General features: G+C 45.3%; 1 protein-coding gene across 3 annotated transcripts in view; it reads right to left on the bottom strand.

Annotated features, from left to right (window-relative positions):
* FDFT1 (farnesyl-diphosphate farnesyltransferase 1) overlaps window positions 1-12272 on the bottom strand; it is a 34433-nt gene extending 22161 nt beyond the window's left edge. Inside the window, exons 1-3 of one of the 3 annotated variants that reach the window (XM_027598998.2) lie at window positions 12023-12272; window positions 2218-2315; window positions 1094-1277 (exon numbers count right to left, since the gene is read on the bottom strand). In XM_027598998.2, coding sequence (XP_027454799.2) covers window positions 1094-1277; window positions 2218-2315; window positions 12023-12121 — 381 coding nt within the window. In that variant the 5' untranslated portion in view covers window positions 12122-12272. Of the gene's footprint in view, window positions 1-1093; window positions 1278-2217; window positions 2638-12022 lie in introns of those variants that run through there. The other 2 variants (XM_027598999.2, XM_027598996.2) reach the window with 2 other exon arrangements.
* Between the last annotated feature and the right edge of the window lie 6327 nt (window positions 12273-18599).

Here is an 18599-nt window from a genome sequence, read left to right on the forward strand (position 1 = left end):
CAGTAATCTGAAATAGCCCTTGCTCCAAAGGAGTCTCTCACTCTTTTGTATTGGGTGGATTCCTCCCCTCCCCACTCAGGAATATAGATCTGTCTCAGTAGCAACAGCCACACGAGGACTATTCTTCCCCCCCAATTCTGGCAACTGTGTACAAAAAGAAGGGCTTCTTTGGTCTGTTAGAGAACATGAGACTTCACTAAATCAACCTTTTATTTATGAGGTATGAAAGCAGCAGTTATTTGTGTGATAAGACATGCAAATTCCAGAAAAGTAAGACCTAGTCACATATATAACATAACCTTGTCAATGTTTTAAAACTCAAGGTTTTAATTATAACCCACTTTAAGTCCAACGGAATGGACTGAACACTTAATAATTATAGAATACTTAGCATACAGCAAGCACTCTTCTAAGTACTTATAAATAGGAACTTGTCAACCCTCAGAGCTCTAAATTTACAAATGAGGAAGCTGAGGCAGAGAAACTTAGGAATGTGTCCCGAATCACACAGCTCTAAGTGGTAGAGGATCACCCTGCTCCTCGGTCCTCCCCACAGCTGGACCCATCCTGAACAGCACAGCCATGCTACCAGGCTAAGGGTCCCAGAAGCCAGAAGCCCTCTACACTTAGGCTGTATTAGATAGGGAACAGGTTTTGTGAGCGGGCCTGAGAATCCATCTTTTATGACACTGGAATTAGAATGTATCTTTCCAAAGGAAGAAACACTGGACTTTTAAGCAACACAGTGTTAACGGTAATAGTAGCTAATACCCTTCTAACCTGTCTCGACTCTTTTAAGCCTCACAGCAATACTACGAGGCGAGGCAGGTACTAGTATTATCTCCATAGATGGAGAAACTGAGGTTTACACAGGCCACGTCACTCCACACCGGCTAATAAGTGGAAGAGGTGGAATTCCAACCCAGGCAGCATGGCTTCAGAGTCTCGGCTACCAGAGCTTACCCATCACATTAGATTACACTGCCCTCACACTGCTTCTGCTACTGTTCTCCACGGGGATGAGGGCTGGCTGACAACTATATCATCAATTATACACACAACCGTAGGCAGGAGAAATCTGTAATTCCGCTACCGTTGGGAAGTCCTCTAGCACTTGTCGATCTTTCTCCTTGCTGTCCATATACCGCCAGTCGGGTTCGTAAAGGTAAGAGTGAAAGTTGTGTAGCAGTGGGACTTTTTTTTCTACACTGATGGTCATGTCATCTTCCAGAGTGTCCAGGGCTCGGAGGACCAGATAAAATATGCATACCGCATGACTGTAAAAGCGGGAGAACTATTAATATGATGGGACAAACGTTCCAAGATATTTATTCCAAAATAACATGTCATTTATGCAAACCCTCTTACGGCCCTACCCCTAAAGAACTATGGAAAGATAGCCAAAGCTTTTTGTACTCAACAAGCCATCTTAGTTTTCCTTTCTTAGATGGGAGCAATGGACTTCAGTGGTTTATTTATAAAAAACAAAATAAAAAAACCCCTACCAGCTGGATGTCACAACTACTCCCAGAGTGAGTTACATTTAACCAACATAGAACAGCTGTACAAAAATCGACAGGCCAAGTGTTTACACGGACCTGGTATTTTTGCAGATAAAAAATAAAGTCAAATTAGTATAATAGTATAAATAGTCAAAATAGTATACTGTCATACACAAACGCAATTGGTCTAGGTTCATGTATGCAATCTGCCCAGAAGGAACTTGGGCTGGTTCAGTCAGGAGTTCTAAACTTGAGGACCAGGTGGGGTATAGAGATTACTTAAACACAACTTAAAAAAAAAAAAAAATAGCTACTTCATTGGAATTAACCCCATATGCTAGAATTGCAAAGTAGCATAGTGAAGCCAAGAAAAATGCATGACCTACTCAGAGACAGGTTCAGCCGCCAGGACTAAAAAAAGTCAATAAACACCACCCTCCCCCACCCCCCACCCCCCCCCCTTCCTCCCCGCTTCCCTGAAAGAGCTGGGCCCACAGGGACACTATTAGATGGCAAAGTGCCCGGAAGGGCATTCTAAAGTAAATACATGGGTGTTCCAACCAGAACATTGCCTTCACTCTGGTGGGGCACGCTCCAGCTGAGCCACCAGCAGAGACTGCAACGCTAGGGGCTGTCAGAAAGTAGTGGCTCAACGTCCCAGTCCCCGGGAAAAGCTCTCCTCCCCCAAGTGAAAAGGAGCTGTCTGGCCACTCACCGCATTTCCCCATCCAGCGCCTCGATGACAGCTGCAAAACTGCGACTGGTCTGATTGAGATACTTGTAACAAGTTTTCAAGCTGCTGCTCAGCGAGTCCTGGGGGCAGAGAAGACAGGCGGAGGTGGGAGATGCAGAGCGGCAGGAGTGGGACAGGGGCAGGCGGCCGACTGCCGGCGGGGTCCGCAGCCTGCCGCAGACGCCCTCCCCGCGCGGCCAGTCCTTGGAGGGCCAGGCGGCGGGAGACAAGGGGCAGCCGCGCGGCGCGGAGCCTGCGGCAGTGCCCGTGCCCCGGGGTGCTGCGGCGGGGCTCAGCACCAAGGTCCGCTTGAACAGGGACATGGCCTTGATGCCGCAGGCGGCCACGGCCATCGGAGTCGTAGGGCCCGCGTAGAGTTTTTCCTCCATAGACCTGAGCGAGGCTGGGAGGCGCCCCCGAGGGGCGGGGCCGGCTCTCCTTCCACCCCAGCGGGCTCACGGCTGGCCCGCCCCCCGGGGCCGAGGTCAACCCCGCCCGTCGTCACCCCCCGCCCCCCCCCCCGCCACCCTGCTGGCTACCCCTTCGCTCCCGGTGCCTCCCTCCAAATCTTCCTCTTGTCCCCGGAACCCACGGGCGGCGGCTGGCAGAGCCCAGTCCACTCTTGAGAAGCTGGCTCGTCTTCCTGGTGCCAGAATCTTTCACCAAACTTTAGTCCAGCTCCTTTGAACCCTCCACTCTCGTACTTCTGTGTCTATCCCTGCATCGCCCAATTTTAGCAAGAATTCTGCTACTGATCCCCGCGACTGTCCGGCAGGGTTCCTCAGTCCCCATCATCCCATCGCCCTGTCCCCTTAGGTTAGGTCGTTTGGCGAGAATGTCCCTCACCCCAGATGTTCCCACCTTCATCACTTTAAATCCACTGACCCCTCCACTCTGCTCCCACTTTTCCTTGTTGTATTCAGAATTGAGCCCAGTTCTATACTGAGGTCTCTTTTTCCCTACTGCAATGGCTATTCTGAATAAAATCTGTTTTTACTGCTTTAACTACTGTTCACCTTTGGCTTTTCTTTAACACCTGTTAAAGGTCTTCTATCCTCTGGAAAGCTATTACTTTTAAGATTTCTAATCCTCGGAGCACCTGGGTGGCTCAGTTAAGAGACTGCCTTCAGCTCAGGTCATGATCGCAGGATCCTGGGATCGAGCCTGCTCCCCGCTCAGAGGGGAGCCTGCTTCGCCCTCTGCCGCTCCCCCTGCCTGTGCTCTCCTGCTCTCTCTGTGTCAAATAAATAAAATCTCAAAAAAAAAAAGATTTCTAATCCTCTCTTTCAAATTAGTGAGCTGTAATGAGCTGCTTCCTGAACTTTACTCTTCCCTAAGGAAAACAAGAATCAGTTTTCCCAGGGGAAAAAAAAAAGCGCCGTATTTTCAAAGCAAGCATATCTGAAAGAATTGCTGTGGGTTTGTTTTATACAGACTTTAATTTTACAGCTGTTTTAAGTTCACAGGAAAAGAGTGGAAAGTCCAGAGTTCCCACATACCCCCTCAACCCCCAGTCTCCCTTACTCTCTTTTTAAGAGAAGGAAACATTTGAAATATCTAACAGGAGAGTGGTTTAAAATACACACATGGCTTATCCTCTGGTGGGAAATACCACAGGCACTTTGTAAGGTTAACAGTGAACCCTGAATCCTAGTGGACTGGACCTATGTTCTTTTTTATATGTGTATTATTTCCTCAATTTCCTATCATGGATGCATATCATATTATCAAGAGTAAAGCTTAAAAAAAAAATCACATAATCATGAGAATTTCATTTCCTTGCCATGTTCAATAAAAAGTGATTAGTAAAAATTAATGTTTACTGAGCACCATATATTAGTAAAATCATTTCATGCAATGTCTGGCATATAAATATACTCAGTGAAAGTCTGATGAATAAATGAATATGTTCAGAGTATTTATTTTTAAAAGACTTTATTTATTTATTTGACAGAGAGAGAGAAAGTGCACAAGCTGGGGGAGCAGCTGAGGAAGAGGGAGAAGCAGACTCCCACTGAGCGGGGAGCCTCCCATGACCTGAGCCCCAGGCAGATGCTTAACCGACTGAGCCATCCAGGGGCCCCTGTTCAGAGTATTTAAAAACCATTCACCAACTCCTTCCCTCTCAAGTGTGGAGAGGCCAGGCTTTGCAGTCAAGTAAAAGAAACAGAATAACAGCCATTATTGAGTTCTATGGCAGCTCTTCACAGAAACTATTGTTACCAGGCCACAATGATTCCTTTCACTGCACTGCCAAACGTTTTAATCCTCAGCTACCACTAATGGTTTGGGGGCTGACTTCTGTGAGCTCCAATAAAAGCTGGACAGGTTTTTGAAGAGCAACAACCTTAAGCAATACCACCCCTCCTTATCAACACACCTCCTCCACTCTTAAAATATACAAGGTCAATAAATCCCTTCTCTGTGTCCTTCCTTCATCATTCTTTTTCCTCTCACCTATTTGCTTCAGTTCCTCACTCCGTAACAATAATTTCCTCAAATTGCCAAGAAGATACGGGAAGATACAACTATTAAACACTGGAAAACTCGACTCAATATGAAAATTTCCACTGCTTGATTCCCATGAGCTGCCAGGGAGGAGAGGGCGGAAAAAAGACCAGGGCTAACTGCTGCCTGTCTCTAAAACCCCCTGATGTTTTCCACTGCTGTCTGACATGAAGTACGCTCCCAAGAACTCTCAAGTGAGAGAAAAACAGGGATGAAGGGCATCTGGAGGAAGAGTGTGCAGTGGCTAGAAGTGCGAGACTGAACTCCCAGGACCGGGACTCCCAGGAACGACAGCTCCACAGGTGAACAGCTACAAACCGTTCCCACAGCTTTCGTTAAGACTTGAATGCAGATTCCTCAGAATGGGGAGAAACCCCACAAACTTAACGAAATTTATCTAACAGTAAGATTAATAACTACCATTTACTGGGCAGCTACTGTATGCCAAGCACAATACAAATATTACTTTTTATCCTTACAAAACCCTTTAAGGAAGATATTACAGACCTATATCCACTTTCATTCAAACTTCATGGCCAGATGTGCAGCAGAATTCAGCATTTTTAGTGGTTTAGAAAACAGGAAGTAAGATGCATACACAGCCCCAATTGCTACAGAGTAATATCCCATAATTAATTGTTAATATTTCTTCAGCAAATCATTTGAATATTTATACTAAGCCAGGATCACTTCAGTTCGGGGCAGGTTTGCTGCCAAATGACTTTGAGCCAGATTTATGAAAACACTTCTTATCTTCAGACCATTTCTGAGTTGGGAAATGTGGTTCAGGGACTGTGATCAGTATCTCTATTTTATAGATGAAGAAACTGTTGCCTGGAGGTTAAGTTACCAAAAGTTATTCAGCTAAGAGTCAGGATTTAGACTTAATAGAGGCCAGAAATGCCGGATTACAAAACACCTGCTTTTTCCATGATGTGCCCCCTCTGAGTGATCACACAACTTTCAGGTGGCAGCATCCCTATTTACGGATAAGCTCCTAAAAATTCAGTAGAAATCAAGTTTACTGAACCCTGAATTCCTACAGCCAAATCCTGTGATAGAAATGGTCAGCCATCAATATCTGTTAGTGCACAATTTCCCCCAGTTTCTTTGTTACTTAAGACCGAAACTAAGGGGGTGCCTGGGTGGCTCAGCCGGTTAAGACTCTGCCTTCAGCTCTGGTCATGATCTCAGGATCCTAGGATCAAGCCTGGCATCAAGCTCCCTGCTCAAGGGGGAGTCTGCTTCTCCCTCTTTTCACCCCCTCCCCCTGCTCGCTCTCTCTCTCTCTCTCTCTCTCAAATAAATAAAATCTTAAAAAAGAGAGAGAAACTAAGATCATGTTAAGTGAAAGAAAAAAATGTGTGTTCCTATGTTTCCTCTAGTCAACCATTTTCTTTTTTAATAGCTCTTGGGGCTTTTAGGACTCAGAAAAACTGTGAGCAACAAATAATATTATACTGTATTGTTCATCAAATCTTAGGGCTAGAAGAGTCTCACTTAAAAAAAAAATCAAGAGATTATACGGTGGAAAGTTTCTCTCCTATCCCCTTACCACTTCTCTCTCTGAGGGTAACTAATGCTACCATTTTCTCCAACAGTCTTATTTTATAGAGAGAAAAATGAGTCTCAGAGAGGTCAAGTCTCTGGACCCAAATCACAACCCTGTAAATTGTGTCCCCTGACTTTAGACACTCAGATCCTTTGCCTTGATATTATTTTTCTTTGTAGTATTTACCTCCACCTGAAATGTTACATACAACAGACCCTTGAACAATGTGGGGATAAGGGGCATGGACCCCCGCACAGCCGAAAATCTGCATATAACTTTTGACTCCCCCAAAACTTAACTACTCATAGCCTGCTATGACCAGAAGCCTTACTGATAACATAAACAGTTGATTAACACATAGTTTTTTGTATGTTATATACTATATTCTTACAATTAAGTACGCTTGAGAAAAGAAAGAGAAAATACATTTACAGTACTATATTTATCGGAAAACATCCATGTATAAGTAAATCCACACAGTTCAAAGTCATGTTGTTCCAGGGGCAATTGAACTTGCTTTTTTTTTTCATTCTGTCTTCCCTTAGAATGTAGGTAAGGTTCATAAAAGCAAGTCTTTGCCTGTCTTGTTCACTCTTGTATCTGCAGCACCTAGGACAATATCGCCATGCAATTGGTGGTCACACATTTGTTAAAGAAAGGAAAGAAGGAAGGAAGCTAATATACACCAGGTAGGGAAGGGAGGAAAGTTACTAGGAATTATGGAGGGTCTGCGATGTGCCAGGAACATGTGTGACGGAGATGGGATCTGATCAGCTGTCTGGGGCCAGTCAAACCTGAGCTCTTCATTGCAGGCAGCCTCCAAACCAGGAGCGTGGAGGTTGTCAGACTAGCCGGGGTGGGCACCCTGGAACCACTGCCTGAACAAGTTATCTGATTATTTTGTGCCACTGTTTACTAATCTGTAAAAGAACTTTAGGGTTGTTGTCAAGACCGACTAAGGGTGATGAGTTACAAAAGGGCCACAAAAGTTTGCGGCTCTTTCCAATCAAGGGATGCGGTCTCTCTCTCTGCCTCCCTGAATCTGGGTTCCCTTGTGACTTTTTTTGGCCGACAATTTGGCAGCAAATGTGATTCAAGCAGAGGCTTGGAAACTCCAGCTGCCATGTGGAACCCCAGGGCTAGCCTGAGGATTTTGAGACACATATGGCCCGGTCTTCCCTTGATGCTCCAGCCTACAGTCTGCCAGACACCAGATTGTCCAGCCAAAACCCAGCCAGCCAGCTGAGCAAGCCCAGAAGAAATCAACCAAACTGACCCAGACCAGTAGAACTCCCCAGCTCTCCCAGAGAACTGGGAACTCAAGTTGCTGGTATTTTTTAAGTCACTGAATTGCTTTTTTTTTTTTAAATTGTGGTCAAATATACATAACATAAAATTTACCATTTTAACCACTTTTTTTTTTAAGATTTTATTTATTTGTCAGGGAGAGAGCAGGAGGCAGAGGGAAAAGCAGGCTCCCCGCCGAGCAGGGAGCCCAATGTGGGGCTCGATCCCAGGACCCTGGGATCATGACCTGAGCAGAAGACAGACGCTTTAACCAATTGAGCCACCCAGGCGCCCCATTTTAACTGCTTTTAAGTATGCAGTTCAGTAGTGTTAAATACATTCACGTTGTTGTACATCCAATCTCCAGAATTAAGTCACTCAGTTTTGGCAGGATTTGTTACTCAGTGAAAGTTAACTGATACACTGGAGATAACAGACTTGAAGAGCTTAGCATAGTGCCTGGCGAACATAAAAACTCAGTAAGTGCTGTCTATTGTTACTAGGCCATGGTTATTATCATTATTAATTTTATTAGTCTAACTCACAATATAATTTCTTCCTAATCCCAACTCACTTGCCAAATTCGTGTTCCAAAAATGTTGCTTTCATCATGTCCTTGTTCTGCTCTTAACCATTACATGCTTCACTGATGAGAGCTCAGCTTTTGGACTCCCACGCGCCCTTAATGAACTTCATAGTTCTAGCTCATATTTGTCAATTTCAGGTTGGTTTCCTCATCACTCCATACAGGTCATGCTCAGGCCTCTATAACTTGGCTGACAGTAGCTTTTTCAACTGGGGAGCCTCCCCACTAAATTAAATCTAATACCTTACAAAGCACTTTTCTTGTGTTTTCTAAAAACTTTTCGCTCGAAGACATTTCTCATTTCGCTAAAATTTCCTGAAATCAAAATGTACTTAAGATTACTTGGCACTTCCTAGGTTATTTGACCTTTGGACACCTATTCTCCACAAAGATTGTGAACATATTCAGGGTGAGCATTTTCCACTCTGTATCCATTACATGGAAGTGTGTCAATTTTTAGCTGAATCTGGACAATCCTCTGCTTAATGTGTTTCTTCTGCTTAATCATTTACCAACCTGGCGTCTCTCCTTTTAAAGTCTAGTGTTCAGGGGTGCCTGGGTGGCTCAGTCGTTAAGCGTCTGCCTTTGGCTCAGGTCATGATCCCAGGGTCCTGGGATGGAGCCCCACATCGGGCTCCCTGCTCAGCGGGAAGCGTGCTTCTCCCTCTCCCGCTCCCCCTGCTTGTGTTCCCTCTCTCTCTGTGTCTCTCTCTGTCAAATAAATACAATCTTTAAATAAATTAAAAAAAATAATAAAGTCTAGTGTTCAAAGTTGAACAGTACTCTTTCAGTGTGGTCTGGTCCATCACTTGAATGATGAGCCGCACAGGGGGCTGTCTTGTTCACTCTTGTATCTCCAGATGGACCAGACCACACTGCAAGACAGTGAGCTCTGAGTTAGAGAGCCAGGGTCAAAGACAGGCTTCTGCCCCTGAATAACTGGACCTCAGGCAATTAATTAGCCTCTCTATGCCTCTGTTCTACATCTACAAAACAGGAAAAATAATAGCACCTTCCTTATAAGGTTTCCGGGAGGCTTAAATAATAGATGTAAGGAGGTATATAAAATAGTGTTTGGCACATACTAAGAGCTCAATAAATGTTAGCCATTATTATGATACCATTTATCTAAAGGGTAAAGATCTAGGTTTAAAAAGTCTCTCAGCAGGGTATCAGAATGGAAGAAATCATCCTGAACAAGTGCAATTAGGAATCTGACTACAATTCTAAGCCCACAGCATGATGAGACTACCTAAAAAAGATAAGGAACACTAAAGTAGTGGTGGGGAAGTGGGTTGGGGAAAAGGACTTTATTTGTACTCGGCCATTTTATTTCTTTTCTTTAAGATTTTGTACTTATTTATTTGACAGAGAGAGACACAGCGAGAGAGGGAACACAAGTAGGGGGAGTGGGAAAGGGAGAAGCAGGCTTCCCGCCGAGCAGGGAGCCCGATGCGGGGCTTGATCCCAGAATCCTGGGATCATGACCTGAGTGGAAGGCAGACGCTTAACGACTGAGCCACCCAGGCGTGCCGGCCATTTTATTTCTTAAGAAAAAAAAAGATGAAGCAAAAATATAGCAAACACTATACATCTAATCTTGGAAACAGACACAAATTGGTTACAGTATTTTCAATATTTTTCTATTCGCTTGAAATATTTTATAATTAAAATATATTTTTTAAAGTGGAAGCAGTCTTAAACTATGTTACATAGAAATACAGCATCCATAAGAAAGGAATTAAAGTTCAGTAATGACCAGACCACAATGAAAGAGTACTGTTCAACTCTGAACACTAGACTTTAAAAGGAGAGGCGCCAGGTAGGTAAATGATCTGGAAAGAGTAACAGATAATGATAACTAAAGGAAGAACATAGAACATTTGGCTTGAATATCAGTATTCTCAGAGAGAATATGAGAGTTCTCTTAAAATATGTCAAGTGCTGTATTACACAACAAGGATTAGACTCTGGTTCCAGAGAGAGAACAGAGTGAAAAAAGGTTAGCTTACTGTAAGGTAATGCTTCCTAAAATCCAAAACTGTCTGGGGATGGAGTGGGTAAGTCTCCAGAGGTAACTACCTGTCACAGGAGGTGTTCAGAAGACTGTACAAACTGGATTATAAAGCAGTGACTATCTGTTTTAGGGCACAGCTCCCTGGAAGAATATGATGACAGTGGACACTGTTCTCTCAAAACACACAAACGTGCAATAACACAAATATTTGCAAATAATTTCAGAAAAGCTCCAAAAACTCTTAGTAAGAATCTCTAATTAAACATCTATTGAGCAAGGCACAGGAGCAATGTAAAGTTGTAATTCCTTCAGGCATCCCCCAAAAGATAAATCCCCTAGCCCAGCCAGAAGTGCATTTTCCCTTCTGTAAATTTCCTTATGGCATTTACTATATTCTGCCACAGTTACTTAAGTTTAGCTTGTTTAAAAAGCTAGAGGTTTCTTGAGGGTAGTGCACCTACCTTTTATTCATTAATTCACTAAAGGGACATCGAACAAGATTCCTATATCTGAATAGCTTTAAAATCCAGAATCAAATATAAAATCTTAAATCTGAAAGGGATTTGGGGGATCATAAAAACAATACACATATAACCACAATACAAGACTATGGGACTGTTACAAAGTAGTACCAGAGAAAATGGTGGAGGGAATTTCACAGGTAACTTGTTATGGTGTCTATCTGAATTTTCCACGAATAATCTGGTAATGTGTTATTGACCTGACAAGATGGTAAGCTCTTTGTAGGTCTTATTTGTCTATACATGCCATCCTGCCATGGTGCACCCAGCATAATACCTAGCACAGTACAGGTGTCCAAAAATGTCCGCTGAATGGTGAATAGGGGTGGCACTTACTGAAGCTAGACCTTGAAGGATGAGAGGGATCCTGAGTTATGAGGGAAAGAGAATTTTTTTCTGATGGGAAATTAAAGTGGTTTAATAAAGGACACCAATTAAGAGTACATGTAAACAAAGAATAGTCCTTGTGATGTTCCTGTTGGAAAAAGAATTTAAAAGTTTTTATATAACCCATGAATTCAGCTGAATATGTCTATTCCTTCAATAATCACTTAAGAATAATTTTCTTGTTGTAATGAATACCTTTGTAAGCATTTATTTAGCAAAGGACACAAGAATGAGGCTGATGAAATATAAGTAAATAAAACCAAGTTTAGCATTCAAGCAACCAACAATCTTGCTGCTAATTGACAGACATACAGATAACTAATAAGAACTTGGAAGAGTAAATATGTGTTCTAAAAAAACCGGGGAAGCACTGAGAAATGGGGATTGATCAGACTGCAAGGCCGTGAGGGAAGCTTTTGGAAGAAGTGTAACTGAAAACTGGAAAGATGAGCAAGGTTTCATTCCAGAAAAGGTATTGTGGCCATATTTGCATAGCTCATTCCCTCCATGAAATCCTCTCACACGCCCTCCCACTTAATCTACCCATATAATCTCAATTTTGCAACCACTTATTAAGACACCGATAAACATCAATGCAAATATGAAGAAAAACTACCTGACAACCAATGTCTTGAAAGAAAAGAAACATTTTAAGCCCCTGAGGGACGATGGGGGAGGGAAGAGGAGGCCGGTCGAAGGGACGTCGGCCAGCTGGGCCGGATTTGGGGTAAGGAAAGCGGAACCAGGCTGGGCGGGGGGCGCCTGAAGAGGTGGGGGTCTGCTACCCCGAGAGGAGGGCGCCAGAGGCGTTTGGCACCCGCTCGCCGCGCCCCTCGCCCTCGATTGTGGGCCATGCCGGCCAGGCCCTACGCCCGGACACCGAGCGCAGCCGCCCCGCCCTAGCCGGAATGCAAGGATGCTCGGCCCACCTGGTCCATCTTGGGTATCACCTTCCGCCGACCCCCCATCTGGAAGCGCAGGAGGTTGTAGAACTCCTCGGGGCGCCCCAAGCACTTCACAAACTCCATGCTGGCGGAGGGCTGCTGGAGCTCCGCGCTCAATTCCAAGACACCTCTGGAAGACACCGGCCGGCACTCTGCGAAGGATTAAACCCAGGAGGCGCGACGGCTGGGGCGGAGCAGAGGCGGGCCCAGAGCGGGGCGCCACGCCCACTTCCCCGCCCACCTCAACGGGTCGCTGGCTCTCGCGCCACTTCTCTTGGGCTCGCGGGGTGGACTGACGAGCTCTGATTGGCTAGGACCGCTCGCACCAGGAAGACGCCGGCCAATTGGCGGTAGGATGAGGCTGGCGTGACGACCGTACCCTCTAAGCTAATTGGAGAAGAGAAAGGGGCGGGCGGGCGGGATTGGTGCTTCTACGGGGGTGGCCTTTTCCTCCGCCTCTCCTACGTAGAGGTTGGATCCCGAACCCAGACCCGAGTTGGGATACTGCAACATGGTTGCATTGGGTCCTGGCTCGGGTGTGCATAGGCTTTTGGCGAGAGATCAGCAGGCGAGAGTTCGCTACGATTTTGTCAATAATCCCTCTACGTGTGTAGTCGTGTTTGTCCTGCCGGCCAGATTAGCTCTTCAGTGACGCGCACCTCCTGTGCCTTATCTGCGCGAGGCTGCGGACCCTTTAAAAGGCGGGTGGGTCCCCCCCCCACCATCGAATTGTCTGTCCACGGTTATCTTCAACACTAGAGAGCAAAAGCCATCCGTGGCGCTTACAGCCCCACAGAACACCGGGCACCTGGTCTAGCAGTAACACCCTTCCTTTTCCCGCTTCACAACCCTCTGAGCTTTTCACTTCCCTCTGGATAATGTTACTCACTCCTAGAATTTCAACTCTAGGAGCTCTTTAAAATGTTTTGGACCCCACTTTGTCCCCAAAATGGATCCGAAGCGTTTCTACCGCTATGTAAAGAGTGATGTGGAAATTTATATCTCCGTCGTATTTTTTTTTTAGTTTGTTTTTTAATTTGAGAGAGCGCGCGAGCAAACAGGCAAAGAGGGAGAGAAGCGGACTCCTGGCTGAGCGGGGGATCTCCCCACCCTGAGATCGTAACCTGAGGCGAAATCAAGGGTCCGATCTTTAACCGACTGAGCCGCCCAGGCGCCGCTGCTCACTATTCTACGCAGCGCTTGTCCCCCACCCGCCACCACTGCTAATCCCCATCTGTTCTAGTTTTTTCCCCATAATATTTATCACGTGCTAATACAAAATTTACTTACGATGTTCAATGTCTGTTTCTTCTTGCTAGAACGTAAGCTCAATGATGGACAGATCTTCATTATGTTCACTAACATACTCCTAAGCATCTAGAACAGTGCCTGGCACATACTAGGGGCACAATGAATATTTACTGAATTGACCTGTACCTCCTCTTCCTCCTCCCCAAAGTTATGATATCCATAACTGAAATCTCTCTCCCATTGAAACTGCTTCTTTGATTAATGGCACTAAGAGCGTCCCAGTTGCCTAATTATCAAATCCTGATGTCATCCCTAACTTCTTTCTCTTCCTACATGTACCTCCTTTGAAACCATTCATCAAGTCTATGGAACCTAAGAAACAAACCTCTTTAGTCTTAATCTCTCCTCTCTGATCCATCTTGGTTTAAGTCCCATCTTCTCTCCCAAGCTATTTTTCAAGGCAACTTCCCATCTCTCTCCATGCATTCCCAAGTGACAGCTTGAGTAATTTATCTAAAACACATACTTGATTATATTACTCTCTTGCCTATAATTCTTCCATTTTAAATTTCTTAAAGGAAATGCCTTTCAGGATAAAATTAAGGATTCTGGCGTAAAATAAAAACTCCCTCATCATTTGGCACCCACATTCCCTTTTTTTGTTGTTGTTTTTTTTTTTTTTTTTGGATTTTCACCACCTTCTATCCTATCATTACCCTACTTTCTAGCCCTGATCCAGCCCTGGCAGCATTTGCAGTTCCCATACAGGCCACAGTACTTCATACCCCTGTCTCCGCCAGAGTAATTCACCTCCAGGATGCCCTTCCTTGCTCTTCACCTAGCTACCTGCCTTAGGGTCATCACAGCTCAAACAGAAAATCCTTTTCTGAAGTTTCCTGGCCTCTCCTTTATCTGTTCTTTAGATTCAACAAACATCCACTGAACACCAACAATGTGGCAGACACTGAAAAAAACCAAAGATGAGCAAGATGAGGTTTGACCCCAAAGAGCTTCCAGAGGCATCAGATCAGAGAAAGAGACCGACATGGTTAACGTAATTGTGTTGCTGTTTATTAGAGACATAGCTGGATCCTAATCCAGCTTCCTGAGTCTGACCTTGGTGCCCTGTTGGAGACCGCATATATAAATAGTGGCCAGGCCATACACCATAGCAGAACTCTGACCCACAACCTCTGCAGCAATAGGCCCAGAGTAGTCAGGACTAGGTCAATAATGTCCCTCTATTTTGCCCCAACTTTCAACTCAGGGCCAACCACAGAGAGCCAAACATACTTCATAAGCAAATCACATAAGATACCCCCTACTGGTTAGCCTGCTTCCAGCTTCTCTATGCCAGCCTCCTCCAATCTGGAGCACACCTGATTCTTTACCCTTTGTTCATTATAAAGCTTGTCCACTCCCCTGCCTGCCCCTGAGTCTCTGCCAAATGCAGGTGACAGGTGACAATGGCTGATGCCCTTGCTCTAGCAAGCTCTGAATAAAAAGCCTCATTTGTTTTTATTTCAGTAGTCTTTATTTCCACAGACCTCAGGACTTGCATCATGTTCAGTGGATGCTCTCACCCTGAACTTGGTGTATTCCAGTGATCTCATTTCCATCTCTGCACTCTGAAGTCCTCAAGGTCAGAGACCCTGTCTAAATGTAACATCTGGCACAGTGCTTGCCACATAACAAGTCTCCACTACTTTTTGTGGAATAACAATGCTTGAAATTGGGACTGTACTGGAACTTTTTTTTTTAAAGATTGCATCTATTTACTTGAGAGAGAGGAAAGAAGAGAGAGAGAGCACAGAGGGAGAGGGAGACTCCCTGCTGACCAGGGAGCCTCATGCAGGGCTCAATCCCAGGACCCTTAACCTGCGGCAGACGCTTAACCAGACTGAGCCACCCAGGCGCCCCTGTACTGGAACTTTTAGAACACAGTTCTATCCTCCCCACCCTCACACAGCATTTTTTCTATAACCTACTGAAACACTTTTAACACTCTTTTGTAATAAGCCAGGCTCTTCCTATTAATGTAGGGTTTTCTTGTGTTTTCTTCCTCCTTGTGTTCCCAGACCCAGCATTTAGGAGGCATGTCAGAAATACTTATTGAATGGCTAGGGCCACTGAAACCAAACATTAAATATCAAGTTTTTCACAATATCAATTATCACAAAACTTGAGTTCAGGAGATAAAAAAAAATCTTTCCCCTAGAATCTGTTGAATACAAATCTCACCTCTCCTTACTTCTGAGTAAAACCTGGACTCTCCTTCTATGTATCCCGTCCCTCACCTGCAACTCTGCCAAGCAAAAGCCTCTCCTTCTGTCCAAAAGGCACAAAGACAATCCGAGTAATTCTCACTCTTCCCCCTCCCCGCCCCCATCACCTCTCTTCTAGCGCCCATTCACTCCACTTATGCCATCCCTTCCCTCCCTCCTTTCGGAACTAACTGAAACTTTCTGAGAGCCTCCTGCCACGATGGATAAAATCTAGGGAGACACAGTTGGTCTCGGTGAGGAGACCTTCCACTAGGAAGGGAGACATAGTGGTTTCGGTCCGCAATCCACGTTTCTGCTTCTACACCTCTTCCACACAGAACCCAGTCCCTGTACTTCCGCTAGAGTTCTGATGGTGCTGACAACCCCTACAACTCAACCGCTAGGTGCTCTATTTTCCCCACTCTACAGACTTGAGTTAAAATCCTTGAAATCAGAGGAATAAGAAGTCTGCTCCTGAGAGGACAGAGCAGGTGTGAGAGTTATTCTTCCATGTTCTGTTAACTTTTATATCACTTGCATCTTTTGGTATCTGTAATTTAAAAGTAATAATAAAATTTTTAAAGAGTAAGGATTCTCACCCTCCTGGCCTTCTCCCATTCTTACCCTGACCACTTTCAACTGTGGGTTAACACAGCATCCATTTCATTGGTTTTGACCCTCGGCTACTGGATACTGCGGGAGAAAGTCCGGAGGTGAAGCAAGCTAGCCCGGATCTCCAGTGTGGCTCTAAATTCCCAAAACAGCTGTTACAAACCTTCCCCTTCCTCCTTTGTATTTCAAAAGACCTCACCTTCGGCGCATTTTCTCTGGATCTATTTTTCTCTCCCGATCCTGGCCCCAGTCAGCTTTAAGTGCTGGCGCTGGCGAGCTCTCTCGCCCTCCTAATGTTTCCTCTCAACTCCTCATACACAAATCCTCACATTATAGCTCCCTTTAATAAGTGACTCTCCTCCCTGACCTCCTCTTTCTCATTCCTTCAGGACTAACCTTCTTAAGGGCAGACCACCCTCGTCGCTTCTACTTCCTCAGTTCTCATGCCGGTCTCAGCCCCTTTAGACCGGCAGTCACTCTACACAAATTGCTCTCCGGGAGGTGATCATGACCGCAAATTTGATCGACACCTCCGAAGGCCTCTTCTCATTCTCCTCCTTCAAGTCAGCATAAGCCACTCTTATGGACTATTCGCTTCTACCTGAAGCTTATTTTTTCCTCCTGTTATATTTGATCTTTCATTGACTGGCTTCTCTTTGTGCTCTTGCCCCTTCAACACAAGACTTTCTCTACGGTTCCACTGTGATTGGTATCTTTTCTCATGCCATGTGATAGCCGTTAACCTTCTCTGACCTTCACACATGAGGAAAGCTCCCAAATCTGTGCCTCCCAGCCCAGCCTGCATTTGTGGAGAGCCAGGCCTATGTCCTAACTATGCTGTCCCCCGACCTGGGGTGCCACACAGGTACCCCCAGGTCAACATGCCTCACATCTGATCACCTTCCCCCACAGAACCTGCTCATCTCCTGGCTGACTTTCCCTACCAGCAGCTGGGCTGGGCTCCTCTAGTGCGGGTGCAGGGCCTGAGCCATCTTCAGCTTCCGCCCCACCCCTCATTCCCAGCCCCGAGTCTGCACAGCTAGTCACCCAGGAGCCCGACCCCATGATGCCCTTGTACCCCTCCTCCTTTCCATTCCCACTACTGTTTCCAGGTTCTAGCACTTTTATCAACAACAGCAACAGCGTTTTTCTCTTTCCTTTTCTACCCATCACGATGGGTGCAGACCCACACGCAGGCCATGGTGCCCAGCCCTCCTCTCGTGTCTCTAGAGCCTCCGCATCCCATTCCCCTCCTGTATTCTGGACCCACTGTACTGATCAGATGTTGACTTCGAGGAAATGTGCGGGACACCATCTCTGCCCCAGCTTATGCCTAACATTTCACACTTCTGTTATCCTGTATGGGTTAGAAAGGTCAATTCAAATTAAGGATACATATTTATGTGTATATGTACATATATACACATACACACACATATAATTTTTTAAGATTTTACTTATGAGAGAAGTGGGGGAAAGAGAGAGGGAGAGGCAGAACAATCAGGGGGGAAGCACAGAAGGAGAGGGAGAAGCAGATTCCCCGCTGAGCGGGGAGCCCAACGTGGGGCTTGATCCCAGGACCCCAAGATCAGGACCTGAGCTGAAGGCAGACGCTTAACTGAGCCACCCAGGCGCCCCCCCACACATATTTTCATGTAACACACACACACACACACACACACACACACACACACACACGAGTAAATATATTCTTGTAGATACACATAGCAATCTATTACTCAAATAGTATTTTCAGAGCATCTGGTGTGGAAGTAGGGTTTTACAAACTAATTTAAGCTATAAAAACAAAAGTGCAGAGAGATGGCCTCTGAGAACTTGAAGATTCTCTCCGAAACCCTTTTGTATCCTGTTATGGACTGAATTGTGTCCATAACCCCCACCACACCCCTCAGCCAATTCTGACATTGAAGCCTTAACCTACCATATGGGATATTTGAATAGGACCTTTAAAGAGGTAATTAAGGTGAAATGAGGTCATAAGCCTGGGGGCCCTAAGCCATCTATAGGACAGAGTGTCCTTCTAAGGAGAGGCAGAAGCCCCAGGAATGCCTGCACATAGAGAAAAGGGCCTGGGAGGGCACAGCAAGAAGGCAGCTGCAAGGCCAGGAGGGAGAGCTCAGGAGAGGCCAACCTGCCGGCCCCTTAATAGGACACTTCTAGCATCCGGGACTTCCAGAGCAGCAATTTCTGTGGTTTAAGTCCCCCAGACTGTGCTGTTTACTTAGGCATACATAACCCAAGGCCAAAAGAACTGGCACTTCTGTCAAGTGAAAGAGAGAACTGAGGTACAGTTGTGTAAGATATTTAAATATGTGACACAGAGGAAACATAAAGCAGGAAGGATTTAGACTCAATGTAAGAACTGTCATGATTGAACGGGGTTGCTGAAACTGGTTGCAGAGAACGATCCAAAG

Source organism: Zalophus californianus, chromosome 2, assembly GCF_009762305.2.
Source record: "Zalophus californianus isolate mZalCal1 chromosome 2, mZalCal1.pri.v2, whole genome shotgun sequence".
Taxonomy (NCBI): Eukaryota; Metazoa; Chordata; class Mammalia; order Carnivora; family Otariidae; genus Zalophus; species Zalophus californianus.